We start from the raw sequence: 27,285 nt of genomic DNA, 5'->3' as shown, positions 1-27,285 counted from the left end.
TGTTTCTGTATGGAAACACGGCTAAGGGTCATCTGATTGGTCATTTCAAATCAGCAAAACACACCATCAAAATAACAGGTATTTCAGGTAATTCATCCTTTTTTTTTTTTTGGGTCAAAGTCATTTTCATCAGATTAATTTACAAGTGAAAGTCTGTAAGAATACCATGTTCAAACATACACTTCATTCAGTGTCCATCAGGTAAGAACTGAAACAACCAACCTACCAGGTATTTGACAGGAGGGAGGGGAAAATTTGTCTTTCTTCCCATACTAATTCAAAGAATCATAAAATGGCCTGGGTCGGAAGAGACCTTAAAGATCATCTAGCTCCAAACCCCCACCATGGACAGGGATGCTACCCAATAGATCAGGATACTCAGGGAAATTCCTAACACCAGTTTTTGTTCCTCTCCTCTGGTCAGTCATTAATCTTGCTCAGCATGGTAAACACCACTGTACGCTTAGCTGGTCTCAAATGTGGTAAGCCAAGATGAGTAATACTGCATGGAAAAAGTACTCATTACCAGTCTCACACTGGCATTTTATTCTTGGAGGAAAAAGAATGATTCATTAATAACCCCTCCAAGGTGTCCTACAGAAAAGGTTACAAAGGTAAAGATGTCATTATTTTGGGTTTCCAAGAATATTTTGATTAATTCAACAGAACAACTATTAAATACCAATGCATATAGCTATGACAAAGCTTAAAATCAAATGCATTTCTAGTATGTATCTAAAGGTGGCAGCAAATGTTTATTCTTTATTATAGGCCCAGAATTAATCTTTGAAGAGCTTCAAATGCTGTATCTCAAGGCTCTATCGAGAAGAGAGGCAAATTCATCCTCAATGTCAACGTTATGTCCAGAATCAAGCTGTTCTAATGAACACAACCTCCAAGTGATGAAATTTCTGCACACCAGCAATATCCAACTTTGCTTTCTATATTACTGTTGTAAAAGCAAAACCACCTAACGTGGCCACCAAATAACATAACACAAAGATACTCCAAATTAGACACATTGCAGTATCAGAACTTGTACACTATAAACGTGCAAAAGGGGAATGTATTTCCCACCTCAGCCAAAAAAAGCCCTCTAGCTTCAATGCCTGCCTTTCCTCTCCAAAATAACATCCAGAATGCACGTAAGCTAGGGAGAGAGCTCACCTAAATTCTAAACAAAAGAAAACCTCGAAATATTTAGTATAAGACACTAGTAGGAGGAATCTTACAGTTTGTCAAAACTTGAATTTGTTCTTTGTTCTCAGAATTAGCACCCACACCTTCAGTCAGTTCTCATTACTGCTGCAATTATTGATGTCATTAATCAAGTTACAGAAAACAGTCTAGCCTATTTAACTCTGCAGACTATACTCTTACATGACATTCAAATCAAAATAAGGCAAAAAATGATTCCGCAGAAGAGTCAATGGAGGGCTCTGGTCTGTGGGGGAAGTGTGTGTGAGAGACAGAGGAGGTAAAAGGAAGAAGGCCATGAAGAGGGTCTGAATTCCACAGGAACACCCTTATTTACTTAAAGCTAAGCTCCTAAGTGCTTCCTGCAGAACAGGAGGCTTTCACTTTCTTCACTCTTATCCTTTAGGAAGGAATAAGGTTCAATAAGATAAGCAAGCTTGTAAACAAACCCTTCAAGTTCTTTCATCTTCAGTTTCACTTGGGAAAAGTGTTTGGCATTTTTTTAATTTTGAAAATATACATTAGCTGCAAGATATACATTACACAAATGATGTGCATATCTATATAATGATTTTAAAAAGCATCTGTGTGTACACATATATAATTCTAATAATTTACTTTTTAAAACAATTGTAGAGATTACAAGTTAAACTGACTTTTTCTTATGGATGGTTAGAATTATTTTTCACAACCCCAGAAATTTCACAAGAATATCACTTAAAACATTATGCTACCTTGGTTGAGGGATGAAGTGACAAGCCTTATCTGAAATCTGACCACACTAAGATTTAAGCATGATTTGAATATACTGCTTTGACTAGTTAGCAAAATACACCAATAAAATAGTAACAAAAAAACCCCAAAAACCAAAAACCAACCAAACAAAAAAAAACCCCAAAAAATGAAGCTGTAAATTCTCACCTGGATATAATAATTTGTAAGCTATATTCTCAGGTATATGTTCTTTGGTTTGCTCAGCTACATTTAGACCTTACTTTCCCTGGCCAGGATGAATTTGACATCAACATCACATTTCACCATATTTTCCAGAAAATATCTCTTGGAATTTCAGGTTTTGGACTAAATGGGTTTTGATACACACAGCTTGCTCAGTGAGGCTGACACACAGCAAGCCACTGAAATTTAGGGTCAACTATTACTTGGTTTACAGTTGTTACAGTTTCTGTCAAACTGAAACCTACCCACAAGGAAGAAAGGGACAAAATAACAGTGGGAAAAAGAGAACATATAAAGGTCTCTGCAACTCTGATAATACTTCTGATAATAACATACAGGAATGTATTCTAGACCTATGTGAGGAGAATTTGCCACAAAAAATGAATAATGCTCCTATACTTGTAAGTTGTGCCTATTGGGGGAAAAAAAACCCCAACTAAATGGAATCTCAAGTCAGCTTGCACTTCTCTTTTATAGTTTGTGGGCTCATTGAGAAAAACCAATTTTTATTCCCACTGAGCACAGGACGTGTAGAAGTTTTAAGTGTCCTGGTTTAGAACACACAAAAAAAGTGACTATTTTCAGAAATTTCAAATAAAGAAGTAACTAGGAATAACTAAACAATTTCATTTTCCTAAAGAATACTTGGTGAAATATGTGAAAATCCTCCCAAAATAGGTTTTATTACTCAGGAAGTAGATTGTTAATACTGATTATTTCACATATGGACCACATTTTTTTACCTAACCAGACATTTTTTAATCTAGTTCTGGAAAATCACCTTAAGATACATGACTTATGGAAGTATCATGGTTTAAGTCCAGCTGCAAATTAGGCACCATGCAGCCACTCAATTGTGTGAAACAGTGATGCAGAAGAAGCTTTTAGCTCATGTTTCAGGCCACCCAGAAACATTTCAGGATGAACAAAGAGAGACAAATCAAAATCAAGGTTGCTTAAAAAAGAGGGAGGAGAACAATTTCTCACAAGGTGGACAGGGCATGTAACCTTTAGAGCTGAAAACCAGGAATGAAAAGGTAACACAAGAATGTGAAGCGGTACTTGATGGAGAAATGCCGAAACCTTGAAGTTTACTGCTAAGCTAGCATGTTCAGACCCGTGATTTCAAGATGTCATTAGGCTGCAAGCTTATTTGAACACAATAAATCACCTGCAAATAATTTCATGTCCAATTGCAAAGTATTACAGCTTTGATTCACTTACCTCCCATAATTTTAGATTGGCAGTTGATAAATTCTGGCTTCTTGTCTGTAAGGTATCGTTGACAAGTGTGATGTAGAACCTGAAAGAATGTGCATTTTTCTGAGGCTGTGCTTGCTACCCATTGGTCAAACGCATTTTCAAACAGTAAATCAAATTCTGGGGAATCCTAGAAGAAAAAAAAACACAGTGGTATTATTCGAGTTTTAGAAATTATTTAGAGAAAGATATTTCTTAAAATGTACTGTGTTTCAAAAAGAAGAAAGGTCATGCAACTCATAACCATCCTGGTACTATTGCATATTTTTGGATGAAAAAGACCAAAAAGGCAGAAAGTTTTTTTTCTCACTGTTATTTTTAATGAGGAATACTCAGCTATGTTTTAACAAAAATCTGGAAACAAAAATAATTTAGATCAAAACATTAAAAGTCAAATTCTCATAAGAAACCCTTGTTAACAGATACAGCTACTTGTGTTTTCTATATTACACAAGAAGCATTTATGCCTCTCAACACAAAATCTATGGTCACACTACATTACAGAACATGTGGCTCTGTTCTCCATGCTCAATCAAACAAATAAACTAAGCAAATAACAAGACCTAGTTATTGTATTTAAGGAATTTTCATAAAGTATTGCAAAGGACTTAGGACAACATGAACAGAAGACCATTCCCAGAACAAACTGAAGTGAAGCTCTATATCAGCATCAGCTGCCAAAATAAAAGGATTTTATGCAAGAAGTAGAGCTATATATTTAGCAATATTTGCTAAACATTGTTTTGTAGCCTCATGTAGTAAATGTTCTTTTCCAACTGATGACACTAAGAATTTACAGGAAGACAGGTTTGAAAAGAACATTTCTAAGCTTAAGAATGTGGCAGGACTTTCAATCAGCTATGTACATAGCAGATGCTGCAAAAGGGCCTAAAACTCATATCCCTTATCTATTTGTAATTTCTCTTGTTTTCATAGTTGCTCTACCCAGAGAAAATATAATTCCACTCCTTCCATTTCATAGGGCAGTGCCCAAGGGCTTCTTTTTTTTACTAAGACTTTTTAGGTAGTAACAGAATTTGATGCATCATAGTTAAGATGCTTAGGTGGCTGATCAGACTACAACTTTGAAGAAACCAAGGCAGTTAGTCACAAAAATATTTTGCTATAAAAATAACACTAAATCACTTTGTGATCATATAATATAAGCCACATTTCTAACTTCTAATTATGTTGTTTTACTACCGTAGAATTGCATTAATAAGCCTATAACATATTAGTACAACTTTGTCTTGAGATAGCTCAAGGTGGGCTGTATAGCCCAAATTAAAGGAGTAATTCCACAATTATTTAATATAGGGTTGATTTATTTTCTTTTTGGTAGTTTTTAGTTTAAATCAGTGTTCACTTGCCATCTGCAGCTAAAGGACACTACCATGCTTTGTAGTACAAGATAAGAAATGCTGAAATAGCTGAGGAGAGGACTGTCCTAGAAAAATGCAGGATTCACAAGATTTCACAAACTTGAACTTCAGTAACCTCTTCTGTTCTTACTTCTACCTACTGCTCTATCTCACAGCACAGCTGCATGGCAAAGTAGACCCCAAGAGGCTTATAGCTGAAGCAAACGAGGCTCTTTGCTCTTCACAAAGAAAAGAGAAAGTATTAAGCATGGAAAGACAAGAAGAAAGAACCCCACAGGATGAGCTTTAGTCTCCTCCCATGTTTCCCACTAAAATTTACTTCACATATTTAATTGAATTATTTCTTTATTGACAATTTGCACTTAAAATTGCATCTTAAATTTCCAAATGTCTTTTGAATAAAGAAAGAATGCCTGGTTCACAAATCAGTTATATAAGAGCTCAATTTTTATCTTCTAGAACTGTTCAAACTCACCCGATTGGGGTCTATGCCATTGACCTGGCGAAGCTGCTCGAGCATCCACTGCGTTCTCCTGACAAAAGACGTAGAGCCTTCAAACTGCTTCACCTTTGTAATAGATGCTTGAGGTGGTTTCTTGTTTGTCACTGAACACACAAAGAAACATATAACTGCAATGGGCTTTGTGATTCAGGAACATGCTGTTTACTTCACTTATCAGTAGCTGTTTTGCTGGTGTATTTTCTACAATGTCCCACAAAGTCACCAATTCTGACAGTCGAACAAATTCTCTTTCCAGGATAACATACTGAAAGGCACATTCCTTATTGTCAGAAAGGTGGTATGATGCCAAACAAGCTGTCTGCTACTCAAAATTGGATACATTTTAGCTATTATCAACTTAAGTTAACAACACCCTGTAAAAAACTCCAGAACTACAACAAAGGTTTTTCCATTTCATTCTCACAGTCAGAGAATCACACAATGGCCTGGGTTGGAAGGGACCTTAAAGCCAGTTCCAATCTCCCTGCCATGGTCAGGGACACCTATCACTAGATCAGGTTGCTCAGAGCTCCATCCAGTTTGTCCTAAACACCTCCCGTGAGGGGCATCCACCACCTCTCTGGGCAACCTGTTCCAGTGCCTCACTATCCTCCCAGTAAAGACTTTTTTTTCCTCACATCTAACCTAAACCTCCTGTCTTTCAGTGTGAAGCCATATCCCATTGTCCTGTCACAACAGGCTCTTGTAAAAAGGAGCATGTAGTGCTCTCCAGATTTCTTGTAGGCTCTAAGGTACTGGAAGGCCACAATTAGGTCATTCCAAAGCCTTCTCTTCTTCAGGCTTAATAATAAATGCAATTCTCTCAGACTTTCCTCCAGGAGAGGTGCACTATCAATTACCTTACTGTTCTCTTCTCCGCATGCTAATTTGCTTAAGTTTCTCCTACTCAGCATTGAGCATTAATAAATTATTTCTCATCTTCTCAATTTAGGAAACAGAGAAGGAAAAAAAAACCCAACCATATGACCATGTAAGTATACGCACATTATTAAAAAAACCTGTTACTTTAAACTGAATTTCATGTTGTTGATTGAAAAAAACCAAAATGTTTCTCCAGTCTTTTCACAACATGGCACATGTTGGTCATGCTTGTATAACACCAACATTTGTGAAATTTGATTCCCAGTCAAGAGATGTAGATACATGCACTTATTACACTGCAAACCTACCAAGTCAGACAATAGTCTGTGAAAAACACACGTATAAGAATTAAGGAATAAAGATTTGCTTGACACCTCCCCTTCCAAATATTAGGTACCACAAACAACAATCATGAATAAGAATGATTTTACTTATTATAAACAAAATGCATGTTAAAAACCATGAAGAAAGAAGGCTGATCTGATTTTGGAAAATAATTAAAAAGGCAATATAAATACTCAAAATAGTGTATCATTAAGTCAGAATTGGGTTTTCAAAAAGTATTTAAACAATAAGGCTAACTTTTCAACAGCAGGAAAACTGACTTCTTCCATCAGATGTTTTCTTAAACAAATATTCTTCTAATCAGTATAACTTTTAACCTCCAAGGAAGTTCTCTAAGTAGCTTTAGACACTTTCTGTAGTCAAATGTGTATTTTATTTACATTTTACTTACTGGTTGCTGCATGTTAAATCACTCCCAAATCCATTTCCACTTTCTGTGAATAATTTGTATAATCATTGTATTGCATAATCTACTAAAGCTGGTGTGTCATCTATTTTTTTTCTACTTAAACTCTTTCCAAAAATAATTTTATCCATATGGTCCACCAAGTAAGAGTATTATTGGAAAAGTTGCTCTTCTCTGCTTTTAGATGCTGTTAGTTAAAGAAAGCTTCTAAAATAATCAAGACTTAAATGGCAAGATCGCTTATTTTTGTGCACCCTATTTGCCCAAACAACCAGGAAAAGAAAGAGGCTTCCCACACTGAAAATGCATGTTGCATGCACTTCTGCACCCAGTGACACAGTTAAACAGTAAGTAAATACTGATGCAATACCTTATCATTCCATGAAGTTAAAAAGTTAATATTGGTTTTCAGAATGAAAATTTTAAAATGCACTGATCAGTGTCTTGATGTTAAACATACTTTGGAATAGATTATCAAAAGCAGATTTACGTGAAAAGCTCTTTTCAATACCTCAGATTTAAAAGTTTTCAGTGCTGTGTGTGCCTGTGAAAGTCCAAACACAGTTATGGGAACTAAACTTTATAAACAGCAAATTCAATGCTAGGGAAATTTTAGTACGTTTAAAAAAAAAAAAAGAAAAGAAAGTGATAATAGCATTCCACAAGGCAGATAACTGTTTTTAAGAAGCTACCTTGGAACAGAAAGCACAGCTGGACTCAGTATATTGATCAGACTATTGACAAGAGTGTAGTAAACAATTGGCAGAATCACCTCATTGACAGTGGAAGCACTGAGAGCCAAACTGGTGCATGGTGCAGCATGTGATTTAGAATCTTACATCAAATAGTACAGAAGATCAATGCAGTATCAGAAGGACAGCAGCAAAATTAGACCAGAACAACTACTGAAATGCAAAGATTAGATATTACTAAGAAGTGAGATAAGTATTAATGATTCATTGTTTGCTCAGTGGCCTATGCATCCAAATGTAACACTCCCAATAAAGTAGAGGTGTCAGGAATCCTACCTATACCTACAGGGCATACACAGGTTCTGTTTCTAATGCAAGTCTACACAACACTGAGTGTGAAACAAACTCAGAAGCTGTACAAGTTTATGTGCCTATTTAAATTTACCCATTGTGTCTATTAATGTCTTTTTTGTCAACTCCAATGATCACCTTGAGACACTTTACAGCATTCTACTAGACAGAGTTTCACATATCTTCTACAAAGCAGTACTAATTGAAGGCTATTTAACAGTGGCTTAACTATTATGGCCTGTGGGTTATTCTCTTTCCACACAAAATGGGCAATGATGTACTGCTAAATGAGCCATGTACTAAAAAGAAAAAATTGTGCATACTATATGAAAGTCACACACATAATTAACACTAGCAGCACTGCAAAACAAAGGGTTCAACACTGGGAATCACTAGACAGAATGACTGTGTGATCAAATACTAGTTTTTCCCCCTCAGAACCTCATGGATAACTAGTCATGGAATGCATAGACTTAAACTTTAATGCAGCAAACTTCTACTTGCTCTGAAGTTGTCTACATTCTACGTACATTCTAGTGCTCTTGAAACAGGGGTCATTACATCTTTCAAGTGAGAATATCAAATTTTACAGACTATAAACACTAAATGTCTAATCTCAACATCTCCTGAAACTGGAGAAAAATCTACTTTTCCAAACTTCTCTATACAGCACTTTTAATAATCAATGAACAGCAGCTTTGTCTTCATTTGAAGCCATTAGTGCTCTGTACTGCAGTACAAGAGCCACATTACATTTCCAAATTACATCACCTCCCAAAAATACCTATTAGTGATAAACTATAAAAGTATGTTGAGTAGATGATTGTTTCTGTATCATCCATCACACAGTAACTGTGGGAGAGGCCAAGAGGGTTACTCTTCTGTGGAGGAACTTATAGGGATCTTGGGTATGTCAGTCACCTTAGGCAGAAATTCAATCTTAAGCTAAATGATGCAATCTCCTGGAAAATGGCAGTTCCTCCTTTACATCTCACACTCATGATTATTGTGCACAGCCAAACAGATCTAGTTGGATTTCACCTTTATGTTTTAGTATTTTAGGAAACAGCTAGCACTGCTATAGCATTCCAAAACCCAGCTACCCACGAACCCACCAAACACACTTTAAAACCATCACTTTAGTCCATGACAGCTTGACAGTAATATGGCAGTCACTGCAGCTCTGAGAAACCCTTTGGCAGCCAGGATAACAATCCTCACTAGCTGCTCATTATGTTGCTTAAAAAACTAGAGCACTTCACCAGCCACTGAGTGGGAGTTACCTTGCAAACATGTAAAAAGTATTTTCTAAAAAACGAAAAAATGTGGAAGCAATTATATACACCTAGACACATTCCCTCTCTGACAAATCATTTAGGTATTTTTGCTAAAGTCTTTCACAATCATTATCCACTTTAATAAAAGGCAATATTTAAATTATGCTTCAATTTTAAGTGAGTTTTCTGTTTGCTTTCCCTTTTTAAAAAAATTTTAACACTACACCTTCAAAATAAGAAGCTACAGCAGTGTGGACAAAATACATTAAACTAGAACCCATCAATAAATGGTAGGTTCATATGGCATTTCTGTGTGTCATAGATGGAAATAATATTTCTTGTTTTTAGGCAACATACAGTTATTGGTGAAGTAAGAAAATATGAGAAATCAACTACAGAAGTTTATGATGGAAGACATCATGTGGTTTGGTTTTGTGACCTTTTTGGACTTGTCTGTTTCTTTCTGTGTGGTTTGTTTGTTTTTAACACTAGATTAACATACAACCAAAAGTTGATGAGTCAGAAAGAGCACTAGTTCCGGGATTGAAGACATTATTAACCATTTTGCATCATAAATAAAAATATGTTGCAGTATTAAGTTTCAAAGATGTTTTAAAGACTGCGAGCCATGCATTTAAATGAAATACTCGCTGCAAAAGCAGATCAGCGAATACAAGGCAGAAATGGATCAGCGTTAGCTTTAGAGAATACTGTGACAGAGTCAGAAAAGTCATTGTTCTCATCATTTGCAACACATGGAACCAAAAGTATTTGAATTCCAGACATCATTTACAGTCCAGTCCCACATGCATGTCCAGCATCTTAAGCAGCAAATCAATACAGCTCCTCATACACAGAAAGCTGTATTTGAAGTTATAAACTGCCGTGGAGTTACAGTTCATCTCATCTGCAGCCCAGAATGTATTTTCTTCGTTTTTTCACTCCTCTAAAGTAACTTTACTTGAACAAAAAACATAAAATGAAACCAATCCCTTAAACACCTACTGCACAATACCTGGCCTTAAGAAACAGTCTGAAAGCTCTAAGCCAATCCACTATGAACTTTTAGTTATTTTTCCTTAAATTTGCATCCATGCATTTAATAACTCAAACTCTAAGTAATTAGGCATCTTATGACAAATGGCTTAACTGGCTCACAAAATTTCTAGTCATATTGTGATGTATTTCTATTATGTGGAATTGGTGAAATAACTATTGAAGGGAGAAATCTGAAAGCATAAAGCTCTGAAGCAGGCAATGCCTACTGTAATTGTTCACATTAGAACAAGGATTTGCTTTATCTGGGCACTATATAGATTGATATATCAAACAGCCTTAACTTTTATCGCTGTTATGTCACCAGCTCTTGAATAAACAAACCAACAAAACTAAGTCAGATGAATCAAAAACTCACTTTCATGGGTTTTTTTTCATTTGTGAAAGTGAGACAGACTTGCTCCTCGGCAGGCCTGCAGAAGTCTTCTGAAGGCACTGGCTATCTGTGAAGTTCAGTCAAAAAATATTTATCAATTAAATGTTATACCATGACCTAGCTGTGTATCAAACTCTGTACAGTGTATATTTATCCATCAGTTCACAAGAAAACAATTATGCACAGTTCTTCCAACCAGCTCTTAATAATTAGGGATGGAGAAATCCTTAGAATGCACTCAAGGCAGCCTTTCAAAAAAAGATCTCTTTGATGAGAAAAATGCTGAACTCAATCCCATGGCAGAGTGATGTGATTTCATGGTCACTGAATGTAGAATTTAATCATTCCTATCTTCTTGAAGAAATGCTCCCATACAGCAGAACTCTTCCTTTCAGACTCAGACTAAGTCTAAAAGCATCCAGGAGTTCCCTAAACAGCTTTTGACTCAGACAGGATAAAGAGAGCAAATTTAAAAGCAGGAGTACATTTTAACTAAAAATATTATTTCACAGCTGATACAGATTTTAGTAGGAAATAGATAAAATTCTGTATTACAATTTGTACCAGAAATCTTTTTTTTTCTTCCCAAGCCAGTTCTTAAGGAAAAAGAGTATGTTATGAACAGACATGAACAGACTGTAGCAGAGATGCTCCTGTATACTTTCCAGTTCTTGAGAGTTACATATTGAAATATTGCCTTTAGCCTCTAAAATTCGGTTTGTGCAATTACATCTTATTCTCACTCTGCAAGTCCCTTCATTCCCAGCCACCAAGGAAACAACTATTCCTTAAACTTGCAAATAGCTCATAGACTAAAATTCTGACAGTCAGTCACATACACAATCCTGGTAATCTATGGCTTCCAGTTAGACTGATCATATCATACAATCATAGAATGGTTTGGGTTGGAAGAGACCTTAAAGATCATCTAGTTCCAAACCCCCTACTGTGGCTAGCACAGGTCTTTCCCATGAGAACTTTCTCCTGTGTTTTATAAACAAAGATAAAGTTTGGATGTTGTTAAAACAGTGTCTCGAGATTTGGACAGTTCAGGCCTGGCCAATCAGGCCTAGGGAGGGGGAGGTTTCTGACTGACCAATCTGGGTGACCTCTGTAAAGTCTATATATATGTTGGATTCAAAATAATAAAGCACCTTTTCTATGCCACGCTGAGAATCCAGGTTTTCCTTCTCTGCTAGCGGCTCAACAGCGACACCCTACCATGGGCAGGGATACCTAAGGATCTGCAGTTTCTGATCATGGAAAAAAATAGTGACTTTTTTGTATCTTTGTCCAGTTGCCACTCAGTTCTGCAGCGTCTGACTTTTTGATTCAGAGGACAAAGCACAAGTAATTTGTGGAAATGCCCCAGAAGTCTGAGAAAGAAATGTTGCTTGTTTTTTTTTCAAATGCCAAAATACAAAGGCTCAAAGAAAAGATAACATTAAGATATCTATGAGGACTGAGCCCCATTTGCTATTCTCACCTACGTAACTCCAAAGCAAAAGGCAAGAAAAGATGGCCCCTGTTCTTCCAACATGAGAAGCTCTTCCTTTTGTCACTAAAACAATCTTACAATTGTTTTCTCCCCATTTCAAAATCCTACCCTGCCTGTTTTCTTCCCAAAGCAAGAAAATGAGGACTAGGTAGGGGAAAGGACACTAAATAACCCATCCCCTTAACCCTTATGATAGTAGAAGTTTGTATTACTCTGTTCTGCAAGCCTCCAAGGTAGTTCAAACTACTACTGTTCAGGTCACATGATCCCACAAGCAAAATATGGTCCTGGCAGGCAAATTCAAGAACTTCCTACAATAACCTTCCAACAATCAAAAAAATGAAGCTGGGAATTAAGATGGAGCAAACAGGTGCATTCTGACTTATTTAGGTACTAAGGAATAAGGACCAGATACATGAAACTATCTTAGTATACCATGTAAACAGGAAAATTATTTCCAGTCTGCTTCACAGACACAGCTCAGGTTGTGAGCTTCATTGCCTACCAATTACAGCTTTGAGTTTGAGCACCAAAACTTGTAGTGTTTAATGTTTTCTCAGAACAGTTTCAACTAATACTGATTTAATGTGCAGTCTGAATTATGGAACTTTGAGCCTTCCCACTGTGATTGTCCAACTATTACTTCCTGCCACTATTACTTCCAGTTCTTAGACCTCAAGTATCTATAATACAAAGAGATGCTCTGAGAAAACCATGCCAAAAAGAACCAGACTTATGTTGCCACTTCCAGGAATTATTTTTTTTTTGTTTTAGGCACAGAGAAAAGAAAGGATATATTTGCAGCAGAAGACAGCTAGCCTCACTGAAAATAAACAAAACAAACAAAAGCAGCTAAAACTGGGGCAGGTTTAAATTCCCACTTGTTGGTCAAGGCTTGCCAGGTGTCAAAATGTTCAATAAGTTAAGGCTTGACTTCTCAGAATGGCATCTCCTATTTTTGCCCACATTTCCTCTTTCCTTCATTTGACAGTGCTGCTTTCTCACCATCTGGGATCTAAGGAGCTGAAAGCAGGGACAAGCAGCACAGTCCCACCTTCTCCACTTGCCAAATAGGACATGAGGATGTAAGTGGCCTTAAATACATAGCAGTATAACCAAACATTAATTCCTTCTGTTTCTTTGGGCACAGCATAATGTTTTGACATCAAATTGGAAAAAAGAGAAGTTTTCAGATACAAAAGAGGCAAACTACTCCTAAGTCTAAACACATACTGGTTTTCCCACAGCCCTTCACAATATTTCAGATAACAACATGCATCATCTGTCTGCTTAAATCAGCTCTACTGAATCACTGTCCATAACAAGTTGCCAGCCTCATGCTTCAGGATAAAAATGTACGAATACCTATCTCTTAATTAAGGTATATCCATACATTGTTTGAAATATAGTTTTACATAAGTAAGGCATTTCATTTCTGCATACAAGTTATCTTTATCTGTTGAACAGTAGAAGAAAAATCAAATATTAAAAAAATTAGGTTAACATGGAAGTTCAGGCTAAAATATGTTCTGTATCTTCCCCAGATGAAGGACTAGACAAAAGAATTGTCTGGTGCCTTTACATTAAAAAATAAAATAAAATTATTGCTTTGAGTAGCAATGAAAAAATAGATTTTTTTATTCATGGGTATGACACCATATAGTGTTGTAAGCCTGAAGTGAGAGCCCATACACTTTCCAAACACCACACTGACTGCATTAATAACAAACTACTCCTCATAGGCAGAGTGCCTTGCCTTTTGTTTTTTCACCTAGTAATATTTACTTTTCACAGAATAATGTAAATACTTGTCCTTAAAAACAGATTTTGTGACTATTCAAACACTTGAAGTCCCCACCATTACCATTCACATTACAGAAGACTCATCTTTCATTCCTGTCAAATTTTTAAAGCTAGAAATAGAGAAATTTTTCAGTTTTAATTTAATAGCTTGCTTAAATTATTCTTCAAATACTACAGCATTATAGTTTAAGTCACTGATATCAAGGCAACTCCTTATTGTAGTTGCAGTTATACAGACAGATGTAGGTAACAGTGTCAAGAATGGCAGACTTCCTTTTGTCACCACAGAAAAAGATTCTGCTAAACTGCAAATATCTGAAAAGGAATCTTATTAAACACATATTGACTTCCAGAATGATGACTGAACTTCCAGGTTTTGTTTGAATTGCCTTTTACTACTTTATATTGCAAAGCAGCCAACTTTCAAACTTTTCCCACCTCCCTTTTCCTGCAGTCAGCTGCATTTGAGGACTCTAGAGATTTCTAGTCAAAACCAGAAGATTTGCTGTGTGTATATTTTTAGTTAAAACCTAGTTGAGAGGACAGGATGGTGCTCAGGGAGATCTACCAAAGCTGGATTACTGTAGGGAAAGATAATAGGTCTTCCAGCCAGGTCCCAGGGAAGAAGGATGAATTTCTTACAATGCTGACACCAAAATCTTCATCAGGGACCTCTCAGTTAGGGTGGAGCTCTTGCTGATCCTGACCTAGAGCATTTTATATTAGTAGTTCACTTTGTTCTGGCATGGTAGAGCCTTGTCTCTTAATTGGAGAGTATTTGGTGATTGAAAATTTCAGTTCACTCTATTTGTCTGGATCATCTATACTTTCAATCTTCTTTGCTCTCTTTTCCTTAAAAGGAAGGCAGCATCCTACACAGACTTTGCTGAACAAGATACTTTAAAATCACCTTGTAAGCATTTATGCACACTGCAGAAAATCTCACTTCAATTTCGCTTAGAAATCAAGGCTCAAGATACAGATCCCAGTGAATATCTGTGTGGGTTGTCCTTTTATCACATTCTGGTCACTTCAGCACCTGCAACTGTGGGGAACCAATTAAAATCAATACAACAAAAGTACTTGTGAATTTAAGTGGAATTTGGCATAATTCCCGTACAAGTTAACAGATGTGCATCCGCAAGCAGAGAGTACACTAGGAATTACCTCACCAGCCTGAAAACAATGTTTGAACTTCACAGCAAGTGTCCTGAGAGGCAGGAAGAGGCTCTGGAAAATTAAAGTGTGACTTTGTTACTCAGTATCTCATACAAAGAGCCTTGTATTTAACAACTAGTGCTCCATTTCTAAACTTGCTTGGAAAATTTGACGGGCTTCAGGTTCTGGAACAAATTGGCCAATGACTTTTAAGATCCTACATTCTAAGAGGATCCTGTTGTAACAAGGTAGAAGGTTTACTGGAGCTTTTAAAGTTACTTAGAAAACTGTGTTTTCTTGATTTTGCACTGACCTAAAATACAGCAGACGTGACTGCTACTAGAATGCAGCAGATGCAATAAGGGACTCTAGTACAACCCTTCAAGACAAAATCTCCCCAGCTTTTGCCATACAATGGCCTAAGTCAGAACAGCAGCAGGCAAATTATTCCATACTTATGACTCAAACTGTCAAGAGAGAAAATAATAAAGTATGTACATTCACTTTTTGTTTTTAATTTGAATTAAGTTAATAAAAATAAGACCACCAATACTAGTACTATTAGATTTGGGAGAGAGCTAATGTTGTGTCTTACACAAATGCAGATATTTTATGTATCAGCAGGTCTCATCTCTATCCCAGCTATCCAGTAGCAGTCCAGAGAGTACTTTTTTTTTCCATACAAAGCAATTCAGGAATGAAAAACCTCCCTGAACAGTAATTAAAAAAAATTTAAAAGCTACTCCATGAAAGAAAGGTCCATCAAGGGACATTTTGTGGTGAAAGAGAATTGTGCCCAGGTAAGTCTCACTTTGCTATGCAATTAGGGGACAGCTAAAGGACTTTCCTAACAGCTTCCATATCCCAGAACTATATAACTACCAGAAATTTAAGGTGAAGGTCGTCTCTGTAAATTAGAAGTTTACCCCCACACGCACTTCTTCAAAACTCTACACAGAAGGCTAACCTTCCAAAGTCACATAGAAAAGTGATTTATGATGAGGTACTCAAACAACAAGGTATTTTGAAAAGGTACATTCTCAGACTGTTCAAATGAACAAAAGATGAATACCTAAAATCATAGATACAAGATGTCATAATAAAATTAAATAGAAATATCCAGTATGTTGTCAGAAAACCCAAAAGCTATGGTGGACATGCATGGCTGTCTGCTGCTTTCTTCCATGAAATCTCAGCAATTACAACATTCAATTTTTTAATTGTCTGTATTAATGCTTCCCCAGAACTAATTATAAGAAACAACATCAGAAAAACTGTTTGCAATTCTTTCCCAACAATTTTACTGACTTCAAAGATTTTCAGCAGGTTCATTAAATTTACTAGATTTAAGATTAAACATTTCAAGTGCATGCCACCAGCTTTTTTTTTTCCAGTTTCAATTATTTTTCATTTGAAGGAAGCCTACTGAATTTCAAATAGAAATGTATAGTTCCTTATTTTATGGGATTACTTATTGCTATTTTGTAGGCATATTTCTTACAGGAATATAGCCACGTAGTCCTTTTAGACACCAAATTTTCTGCCCAGTAATGTGGAAAGGTATGCTATCCTCTATTCACAACTCAAATGAAATTCAGCAGCAGCTTTAATCTCTCAGCTGTGAAGCTATGAATCACAGAATTGTTAGGGTTGGAAGGAACCTCTGGAGATCATTCAGTCCAACCCCCTGCCAAGGCAGGATCACCTAGAGCAAGTGACACAGGAACTTTTGCATCTTGATTTTGAATATTTCCAGGGCAGAAGGCTCCACGACCTCTCTGGGCAGCCTGTTCCAATGCTCTGCCACCCTCAAGGAAAAGAAGTTCTTCCTCATGCTGAAGCAAAACTTCCTGTGTTTTAGTTTGTGGCCACTGCTCCTTGTCCTGTCACTGGGCACCACTGAAAAGAGTCTGGTATCATCTGCTTGGCACCTGCCAAGAAATACTTTGTATACATTAATGAAATTCCCTCTCAGCTGTCTTTTCTCTATACTAAATAGGCAAAGCTCCTGCAGTCTCTCCTCACAGGAGATGCTCCAGACCCCAAATCATCTCTGTAGCCACCACTGGACACTCTCCAGTAGCTCCTTGTCTCTCTTGTACTGAGGCACCTGGAACTGGGCACAGCACTCCAGATGTGGTCTCTCCAGGGCCAAGAAGAGGGGCAGGATCACCTTCCTTGACCTGCTGGCCACACTCATCCTGATGCACCCCAGGATATCATTGGCTCTCCTGGCAGCAAGGCCACACTGCTGGCTCATGGTCAACTTGTCATCCACCAAAACTCTCAGCTCCTTCCCAACAGAACTGCTCTCTACTAGGTCAGTCCACAGCCTCTAGTGGTACTTGGGGTTTTTCCTCCCCAGGAGCAAGACCCTACACTTACCTTTGTTGAACCTCACGATTGCCTTTATGTTTTTATCAAAAAAGAACAATCCTAAAAGCCATGTAATGTATGTTTCACATTAGTATTTTTATATTCTACATTTGACAGAATTCACATTTTGCTTCTCAGCAGATTAAGTTTCCAACAGTTTGCTGGCATGTGTCTGTGTTTGACCTGTCTGAGACAACTGTTTCCAAAGAAAAACAGAACACAGGAAATATCCCACTGACTAAGGTACAAAGATCACCCAAAAAGATTTTTAAGAAGCCTCTTGTATTTTTGTTATTTTACATACTACTGTCCCCATGTTGCCCCCTCTGTTAAAAAAAAAAAAAAAAATCCCCAAAACCTCAAAAAACCAAAACAATCAACCAACAAACCCTAAGCAAACAACCCACAAATCACTTTCTCCTCTTTAGCTTGGCTTGTAATGAAAGTAGCTTTAGATTAACAGAGACTTGCTAAAGCCTTCTAAATACTGTCATCCTACCAAAATGGATACAGAGCAGAGAAGGAAAACTAACAGACCCAACTGCATGGGTTCTTTCAATACATGAAAGGCTTTTTGACACATGAATTCAAACATTAAGAAGCAAGACCTAGAGGTAGAGCTACAACGTGATATGAAGCCAAAAGAGAAAACAAATTTCAGTTTGGAAACATCTTAAAGTTTTACTTTGGGTTCCAGGCCACTAATGAAGTGTTATTTAACAAGTCTATGTAGACCAAACTAATTTTGTCCATCATCTGTAAATGCCAACAATAGAAGCTACTACTACAAACATACATTCCAATTTCACTCTACCAAGTACCAATTATCAGGTCACAAAGCCCCCAATGAACAAAAGACAAAAAATTTTGTACCCCCAAACCAAACTATCTCGTTGATACATAAGTATAAATACAAAGAACTAATTTAAAAAATGAAATCAGAACTTAAGAAAGTTATTTTTATAAAAACAATTAGTGGTCACCATTCAATGTACAATAAACAGGAAGCACTCATCAATATAGCACCCAAGTGCTATAGCATGCACTGGCGAAGACAATTTTGGTATTTGGCTAGTAGATTTTACTGACATGTCATTTTTTCTGAAAGATTAAAATCAGTAACTATCTCTCCTCCAGTAAGATGTGATTGCAAAAGTCTCTCTCCTCCTTCATAAGGCAAGAAATTAGCTACTATTTTCAACATTTCTCATATATAGACTAAAATGCAAGACCTTGGTTTATTTAAAGGTTGACAGATGGAAATAGGAGAGATAATTAGCGAAAGTACACCTCAAGAGCTGCATAACAAGACATCCATGTTCTGTGAACTGAGTTGGCCTTTTGAAGGATTATTAATCCTCCCTATAGCACCAACTGAGCTGACAACTCAGGTCCTCTCAGTTAAGTTCAATGAACAGGGAATGCATACTAACACCTGGTTTGAAACTGACCTGCAGATTAGAGTTTGGATACTATCTCATCAAAGCTGTGGCACACTTTGTGAAAAACAGAAAAACACAAAACCTTCTACGAAAAGTATAAAATGCACCAAAATTGCTACACGTCTACCCCATACATCTGCTTTCCAAAACCAAGCAACAAACCCCAACCCAAAACAAAAAAACTGCCATGAAGCCAGAAATAAACTCATGTCTGTTAAAAGCACTGTGGTTTGGTTTTTGTTTTCAACTACCTGAACAATAGGATTTCATCCGTCCAAATAGATAAGTATGAGTTATTTGGCTGAAAGTGTGTGTTTTGCCTGACTGTATTGGACCAATTTCCTATCAGAAAACAGCCGGGGAAAGTAAAAATGAGCTGACAGTACACAAAGGACAAGGTAAAGGAAACTCACACTGAGGGAAGAGTACTTTTTTTAAAGCAATATCCATAGTCTTCCTGGACACAGTACACTAATAAGAGCCTTTGAGAGGTGAATAACCAATAATTTTATTTTGCAGATTTAGTGTATTAGTAATACATTTATATTTATAGCCAAATTAAAAACAGGTGGAAGGAAAACAGAAAAGCTGTTCCTCAGATCCGGATTTCTCCTACATTCAAAAGGTTAAGACTAAAGATATTCTGAAGCAGAAAAATATAACAGTTTGAAAAAGGAGAAAAAAACACTCAAAGAACAGGCAAGAAACACACAGAAAGTTTGGATCAAAGAGATCTATAATCTTAAATATTTAAAACAGTTTCACCATCTAGGACACTCAACACTTTGAACTTGAGACACCAGACGTGAGCCCTTAGCTTCCACCCATGCTGAGATTGTTGGTACAAGAGCTACAATGGAGGGAGCTGCCTGCTGCCTTGGTGGGCAGTTGTACAGAGAACATTAGCAATACTGCAATCAAATTATAAAAAGCACTTCCACATATCAGGAGAGGAAAAATACAATGTTACAGTACTGCAAAAAAGCCCTAAACCAAGTTAGTATCTGGAGGCCAAATAATTCTGTCTAGGTATGAAGAAATGCTAAAGAAATCCCCAACAATCTGAACCCAGAGAAAACCGATACTACAAGCAGCACTACAACACCTTGGAAGTTTGTTCCTACTATTGTCAGTATGTATTCATTGCAAAATGCAATGAGAAGGGTGTATTTTAAAGTGGATGACCTGCTCATTACACCTCCCTGTACTTAACTCTTCTGAGTTGAAACTCTTCCGATTTTCAGCTTTACTGTGGTATGAACCGAGGTGCAGACCAGCATATGATAAGGCAAATTTGGTAGGTGGCAACACTGTTAAAATGCGAAAAAACCCACAAAAAATAGCAGGTTTTCTAAAACTATATATCTGGACATATGAACTCTAAACACAAGCAGCTCTAAAGGCAAGCACAACCTGAAAAATGAAATCTGACAGTGCAGCTTTTTCATCTCATGGCATTTCATCATCTTATGACTTTTTTCAGTCCTTTGCAGTGCCTTGGAGGTATCACACTACATGTTTTACAAGAAACTCTGGGAACACATTTGATATGGAAAATGCATTTGATTTCTTCCAGCCACACACTAGAAGGCTCAAACAAGACCAGATGAAAATAATTATTCTGATTTGTTTAAAACTGAAGACCCTAAATGAGCCTACTTCGTGTATCTAATCTGTTGAGTAGGCTCAGCACACTTGCTGTCTAAGTCATGAGAAAACGGCTAATTTGTGCTCACTTTCATACATCTGTTGCCACACTTAACCTAAAGCAGAATACATCAGGTCCACCCACTACACAGCAAGATACAGAAGCTTGCCAAATAAAACCACATCCAACCAATAGCTCCTGAATTAACATGTAGCAGCCACCACCGAAAAGCAAAGATTCAAATACCAACTTTAATTAGTAAGACTTGACTGTGGGATTTCCTCAAGGGGGATATTGCTTTGGGAAGTTAAAATCAAATGCAATTTCCCTCACAGCATGATATTGTTACAATCTTTCCATACTACACTGCTAAATTTTGGAAAAGACAACAAATTAATTTATGATTGAGCAGAGATACTTTTGGCAATACTTATCAGGAGCAAGGATAAAACAAGTTAGTTTTTCTTGATAGAACCTTTCATCTCTAATTAAATGTCTTGGATTTACCAGGATCCTAGTTCTTATTTATTGTATTTGTCATTCAAAGCAAAGTCAATTCAGGACTAACAGATATATCCAGTCTTCAGGGAAAAATGTCCACTGGTATATGTGACAGCCTTAGAAAGCACCCAGCATGCTGACAGAAATTTAACCTGAATCTAATATTCTGCTCTTTCTGCTGAGAAGTTTTTGCTGCTTCTATCAATTCCATGATGAAACTTTAAAGAAGCTCCTGTACACAGCATTCAGATTACCAAAACATTCCTGATTTCATTACAGACTGGAATTACCTTGTCAAAACATGCTGGAGTTCCTTCATTACTGCCTGGTCATTTATACAATTCAGAATCACAGAAATGAATCAGACCTTCGAAGTCACCTAGTCAAAGCCCTGCTCAAAGTGGGGCAAACATTATCATTCATTGAGGCTGCTTAATCGCAAAAGATAGTAAAACTAAATGCAGAACTTCACTTTCTTATGGTGATTTTCTTCCTCTCCTCTCCCCTCCTCTCTTCTCTTCCTCTTTTTTAATTAAAGGGGGTTTCCCCAACTGTGACTTGTCACCTTAGCCTTCTAGTTTTCTACTGCACACATCTAAGAAAAATCTAGTTCTACCTTCTGCAGCCATGAAAAATATAGGGAGTGTAAGGCTGCGAATAGATCCCCCTCCTTGGCCTTCTCTTCTCTTTCGATCTTTTCTAAACATAACCTGCTTCCTCAGTGTCTCCTCCTGTCATTACGCTACTTCTTCCTAAATAACTTAGTTGACTTATGCTGGACTCTCAAGTATTACAGCGTTCAAGTTTTAAACCAGGAGACTGAAAGTGTGTTTCCATGCACTTGCACATGCCCAGCAGAGGAGAATAATCATTCCTGCTGATTTGCCGGTTACGCTCCAGTTAATGAAGCTCAACATTCTTGGCAGTTTTTTCTTGTTCTCTGCTTTACATACCCCAATACAGAAAATTCCCATTTTGAAAGAAAAGCTCCTCTGTCTCATCTGACTTTTATGTATAGTAGAGCATTTACTTGCTTTTTCTGTCCTCCAATACACAGTATTAATATAATCTATTATTCTAAGCCTCATTGCTTGTAAATTTGCCGTTAATAGCTTCTTCCCACTGCATAGTTTGCAGCCAAGAAACACCATGAGTGTTGGCTTGTCTGCTGCCTATTCCATGAAGATTATCCTATAATTACTCTGTTAGAGTCATCCAGAAATACTAATTGATAAAATCAGATAAATGGCGCAGCAAAGAAGAAAATCCGTTATCCTTACTGCAATTTGCTTAGTTTAAGTGTATCAATGTGTTTTTCAAGGGCTTGGAACTACATTAAAATTTGCTATTTAACACATGAACAGAATGGCTTGAACTTGAGCTACAGTAGTGGCAATAATTACTCCATAGGTTTTTCAGTTTCCTTAAGCCTTACACCCTTTGTGAAATAAAATTCTTTCTAAGCTTGCCAAAAGTCTTGAACATATTAAACCTTTATAGCAGTATGTACTGAGACCAGTGGCTATGTTCTTCTCAAAAGACAGTAACTGGTCACTTCAAAATAAAAAAAATCCAATATAAAACTATTTTATAAATTTTTTAATGAAAATACAGTTGCATAACTTAAATTATTAATAGCTGCAGACAAAAAAAATAATGGGACTGTGTCCTGAGTGATACTTTTGCTAAGCAAATCAGTACCACTGCAACACATGCACTCATATTCAGCTTTGGCAATGCAGAAAGTAAATTCTGAACACTGATCAGATATTACATCAAAGCACTTCCCCTAAGATATTACATGAACTATTTCTGCTTATACTACATGAATTAAGCATACATTTTAGATCATACTTAAAGATTTTACCACATTCTATGCCTCTTTGTTGTGAATCTCTACACTACAGCAATATTTGCAAGTGGACAAATGTATAAAGTTAAATATTGTCCCAGATCTTTACAGCCTTCCAATTGCCTAAAAAAAGTCTTTCCAAAGACACCATTATAAAGTAAATTGGCATTGAATTGAAATTACTTTCTTTACCTCCTATTAGTAACAGTATGTATTTTCATTGCAAATTAGTAGCAATTTCCTGGTTAATCAATTAATGATGGACATGTTACGTTGATGTAAGAAAAAAAAGTTTATTGACCAACATCCTTTGAAATTACATTTGCCATGGGATGAAATGATGAACTAAGAACTAAAGTCATAAAATTCAGAATGTAAGTTATATGTATTGACTTCTGAGCTTAAAAGCATTAAGATAGCAAATTGTGTACTTATAGATCAATGACAGACATAGCTACTTTTTAAAACTTACATCCAAAAATCATATGATGAGAGCTGACCTACAAAAAAGGGTCTAAATTACCTGAAGAAAATAACCTTACTTTAAAGTTGCAGGTTTTGTCAATTAAGTAAAGCTTCAACAGTTTGGTCCAGTGATTTACATTACAAAATTGATCCCTCAAAAGTATTCATTTTAGTGAATAAAGCTTTTATAATTCCACAGAAAAAATATGACAGTATTGGCTCAGATTTAAAAAATTAGAAAACTGTGAAAATATAAGTTTCTGGTGTATCACTATCAGTATATTAAAAGCAAAACTGACTGAACAAAAGATACCCTATTTCACTGGGAACTTTATCACTTAATTTAGACAGAAGACATGAAGTCCCTCTCCACAGAGACTATGATACATTGTACAGTCTGTCCAGCTGGTCAACAGGTATAAGTTGCTCTCCATTAAAAAAAAAAATCCTCATTTAAAAAAAAATATATCCTGGAGAACAGTGTAACAGGACAGTTAGTAAACAAATGTAAGCATTACAAGCAATTTGCTTCTGTTTTCAATGCCTAAATGCCTCTTGAAGAGTTGAACCAGGACTTACTTCAGAGAATAGTGACTTCACATGAAAGCCAAAGAATGGCTATTTCTAGTAAACAGGTTTTAGACTGTTCTTTTCTTCACCTTACCCCAATCATCTCTATTTAGATGGGTTTGATATTTTACATTTTTAGCCTGGATACATGTTTTTGAAGTTATGCCAAAAATTAGGCAAAATGCATCTCTTATCTTCTTGTAATACATAATCATCTATATTCCAAGTACAACATCCTTTTATGTTCTTTCTGAATATAGAGAATTTAAAACTTAATTACATGTGCTTCCCTTGCCCCTGCTCCTCTTCTCCCCTTGCCATGGTTAAAGAACTTACTAGGACTGCATAGGCACAATCAGAGGCTTCTTTTCTCAGTGCAGCTGTACTAAGACCACTCCCATCTACATAAGAAAAAAAATCTTTGTCATAACTAATATTTTTGTGTAATACCTTTTCCTCATGCAGATACAATTTTACAGACTCAAGAGTGACTTTTCTAGCTGGGAAGCCAGCTATACTGCTGAATCTTTTATGAACAAGGCATTATAGGTACCACAGCAATAGATCCATATAACTCCACTTAAAAAGTTCAAGCTTAGAAGCAACACCAGAAATACTAAACCAAATAAATGAATCAAAAGGTTTGTAAAGACTGTGCTATCATCCATTTTAAAAGAAATCACTGACCAGTTCAACAAAATATATTATCCAGTACTAAAAAGGAAAGAAATATAAAATAGAGAGAAGATTAAATAACCATTATCTGACAAAGATGGACTCAAGGTGGCTAAAGGAAAATGCTGAGCAGTGAAAAGAACATTGTAAAAGTCTCAAGCATATATAAGCAAGTGAAATTCTCATTTCAAATCAGAAGTTATTTACTTTACTGGGCTCAGTTCTTTAGAGTTTCAGGAAGTGGGGCTGGGAGATTCAGGACTGCAGCTTATCTATCACTATTTCTCAATGCTTAACTGAGCTGCACATTTGTATTACACACCACTACTGTCTGCACAGTGCAGACTTTTAACACTTCCCTTTCCTATCACAGCACTGCAACAACAGTATGACAATCTCCTTAAGTCAAGATAAAAAGAGAACAGACAAGGAGCTTTGTCACAATCTATTTTCTCCTAATGGTTCTCTTCCATGCCATTTCCCAGCCAGCCAGGCCCAGATATCAAGAGATAACTGGATCAGAGCTTCATGTCTCTGCCCAGTGTGTTTGCAGGAGAAAACAGCTCCAGGCCACTGTCTTATACACATGGCCTATGGCTAATATTTTTTGTTTGTGTAAATTGAGGGCAATTTTATCCATGCAGTGTCTGTGTCCTGCTACAGTAATAAATAACTGCTTTGATTTATTCAGCCTGGAAAAAGTCACTACATTGCATCAAGACCTGTTTTATTATTAAATTTACATTTTGTAGTTGGCTCTTCAATGATAGGAATCATTTTTTGTACAAATAAGCTCTAAACAACGAATCACTTTAATGTTTTGTTTCTTTCAGATAAGCACCCATCTTAAGGAGACAGAGGTAATTCAAAGCAAGCCAAATGTGGTGCATCTATAGCTGGCTTCTTTGTCCTCTACCCACCAAGTATATACAGTTCATTTCCATACCTTTTCCTTCTAGAAGGCTCAGACATAGTATTTACTAAATTCCTTTGAAACTAGGAAAGTTAAACAGAATCGTTGTTGATGAATTTCCATTGGGGGGGGGGGGGAACCTTCACTACTTTTTCACAGGAGCAGTTTAATAAGGAAAAAAAAAATCACAAATTAGTCCCTGCAAAGACAAACCTATTCATCAAACGTTTATGTGGCTTTCTTTTGCGTACTAGAACCTTACTGAATAAATACATTTCAGATTATAAACTGGAAAAAGAATTGAAATGTCAAAAGTGCTTTGAACAAAAATGCAAGAATCTGTGTACTTAAAAAAACATGCAGGATTTGCTTTGCAATATAAAGACTTGCATTCACGGGTTTGAAGAATTTGCAATAAGAGCATATTGTCAATAGCTATCAGAATTTCTGCAGGTCTGACCTTGTCTCCCAATGAAGGTTGGAAAACCAGTGGGATATTTTCAAATCCCAAGACTGTAGCAATAAAGCTATCACATTGGGTAGGTTGTTTTGGAGTGAAATTTAAGAGAAATTTCCTAGAAGCACAAGTTTAAAAAAAATTACCAGTATTCCACAGCTTACTTAGCCAAGTACACATTAATAGTAGCAGACAGACATAGCACTTTGAAATAGGGGGGATGGGGGAAGGGAAAAAAAAAATGCACCAGCCCACCCTACAGGCTATTTCTCCCAATGAGAAACCTTACATTATTTCACAGATACTAATTTCCATTACCTTTTCCATCTGGTGGTTATTCCCAGTTAGTGATCCATTGCAAATACAGCTGTTTCACCTTACATTCGCTCAGAACAGCATTCTGCTGCCAGGGAAGATGCTCTACTAAAACCAAAATTATTGTGCTTCACCCCAAAATACATAAATTAAAGATCAAGAATAGGACCCCTCACTTTAAGGGGTTGAATTCCCCATTCCATCTTTTCACATGATCATTTAAGAAATCAAAAGAGTTAACATTAAAATTACATATTAAAAACCATTACAGCATTCCTATTTGAGTTCTCCCTTATCTGGCACTTTTTCTGTCACTGGCTTTTCAAGAAGTAGCAACTTGTCTTTCAAAACTTAAGTATCTGTTCATGAAACGATAAATGGGACATCAGAATGCCTGAGAACTACTGGGACACAGTAATTAGTACCTATCATTTGATTTGCCTAACTACTGCTAGAGCTGTTTGTAACATTTGCTACAGCAAGAGATTTTCACTGAACCTTTCTGTCCTGCTAAGCCTGAAAAAAACTGAAATGGTTTGCTTTTACATGAACTAAAATCTTAAATCCACAAGATTGCCTATAAATCTAAAAAAGTTTTTGTCTGTTAGAGACAGCTATGTACAAGCAATACATTGTTGCATCAGCTGGTTTAACAGTTCTTAAGCAAACACATCTGCATCCCAGTTCTTGGTTTCCACAGACTATCACAGCTATAAAGAATATGCTATTTGAAACTAAAAGAAATGAGCATTACCCTAGAAAATTTAGATTCTATAGGGACAGGTATTCAAGTACTTAATTATTTGGCAGTGCTAGAAGTGCAGGGGTGTGTCCCTATTAGCATGTCAGGACAGAAAATGATGGTAATGAGGCCTTCAAAAGGCTCTTTAGAAGTCAATTTAGCCTTGTCAGAGATTTACTGAATGTGG

At 36.5% G+C, this 27,285-nt stretch overlaps 1 protein-coding gene across 7 annotated transcripts in view; it reads right to left on the bottom strand.

The window, feature by feature from the left end:
* Nucleotides 1-27,285, bottom strand: part of STXBP6 (syntaxin binding protein 6) — a 100,686-nt gene that overhangs the window by 18,023 nt on the left and 55,378 nt on the right. For all 7 annotated transcript variants that reach the window (XM_085061991.1, XM_085061987.1, XM_085061988.1 and 4 more), the window contains 2 exons: nt 5,272-5,402; nt 3,379-3,544 (listed from right to left, as the gene is read on the bottom strand). In XM_085061991.1, coding sequence (XP_084918117.1) covers nt 3,379-3,544; nt 5,272-5,402 — 297 coding nt within the window. The remainder of the gene's footprint in view (nt 1-3,378; nt 3,545-5,271; nt 5,403-27,285) is intronic.

The sequence above is a fragment of the Lichenostomus cassidix genome, chromosome 5 (assembly GCF_008360975.1).
Source record: "Lichenostomus cassidix isolate B80296 chromosome 5, HeHo_3.0, whole genome shotgun sequence".
Lineage (NCBI taxonomy): Eukaryota > Metazoa > Chordata > Aves > Passeriformes > Meliphagidae > Lichenostomus > Lichenostomus cassidix.
This window is presented reverse-complemented; position numbering and strand designations above follow the sequence as displayed.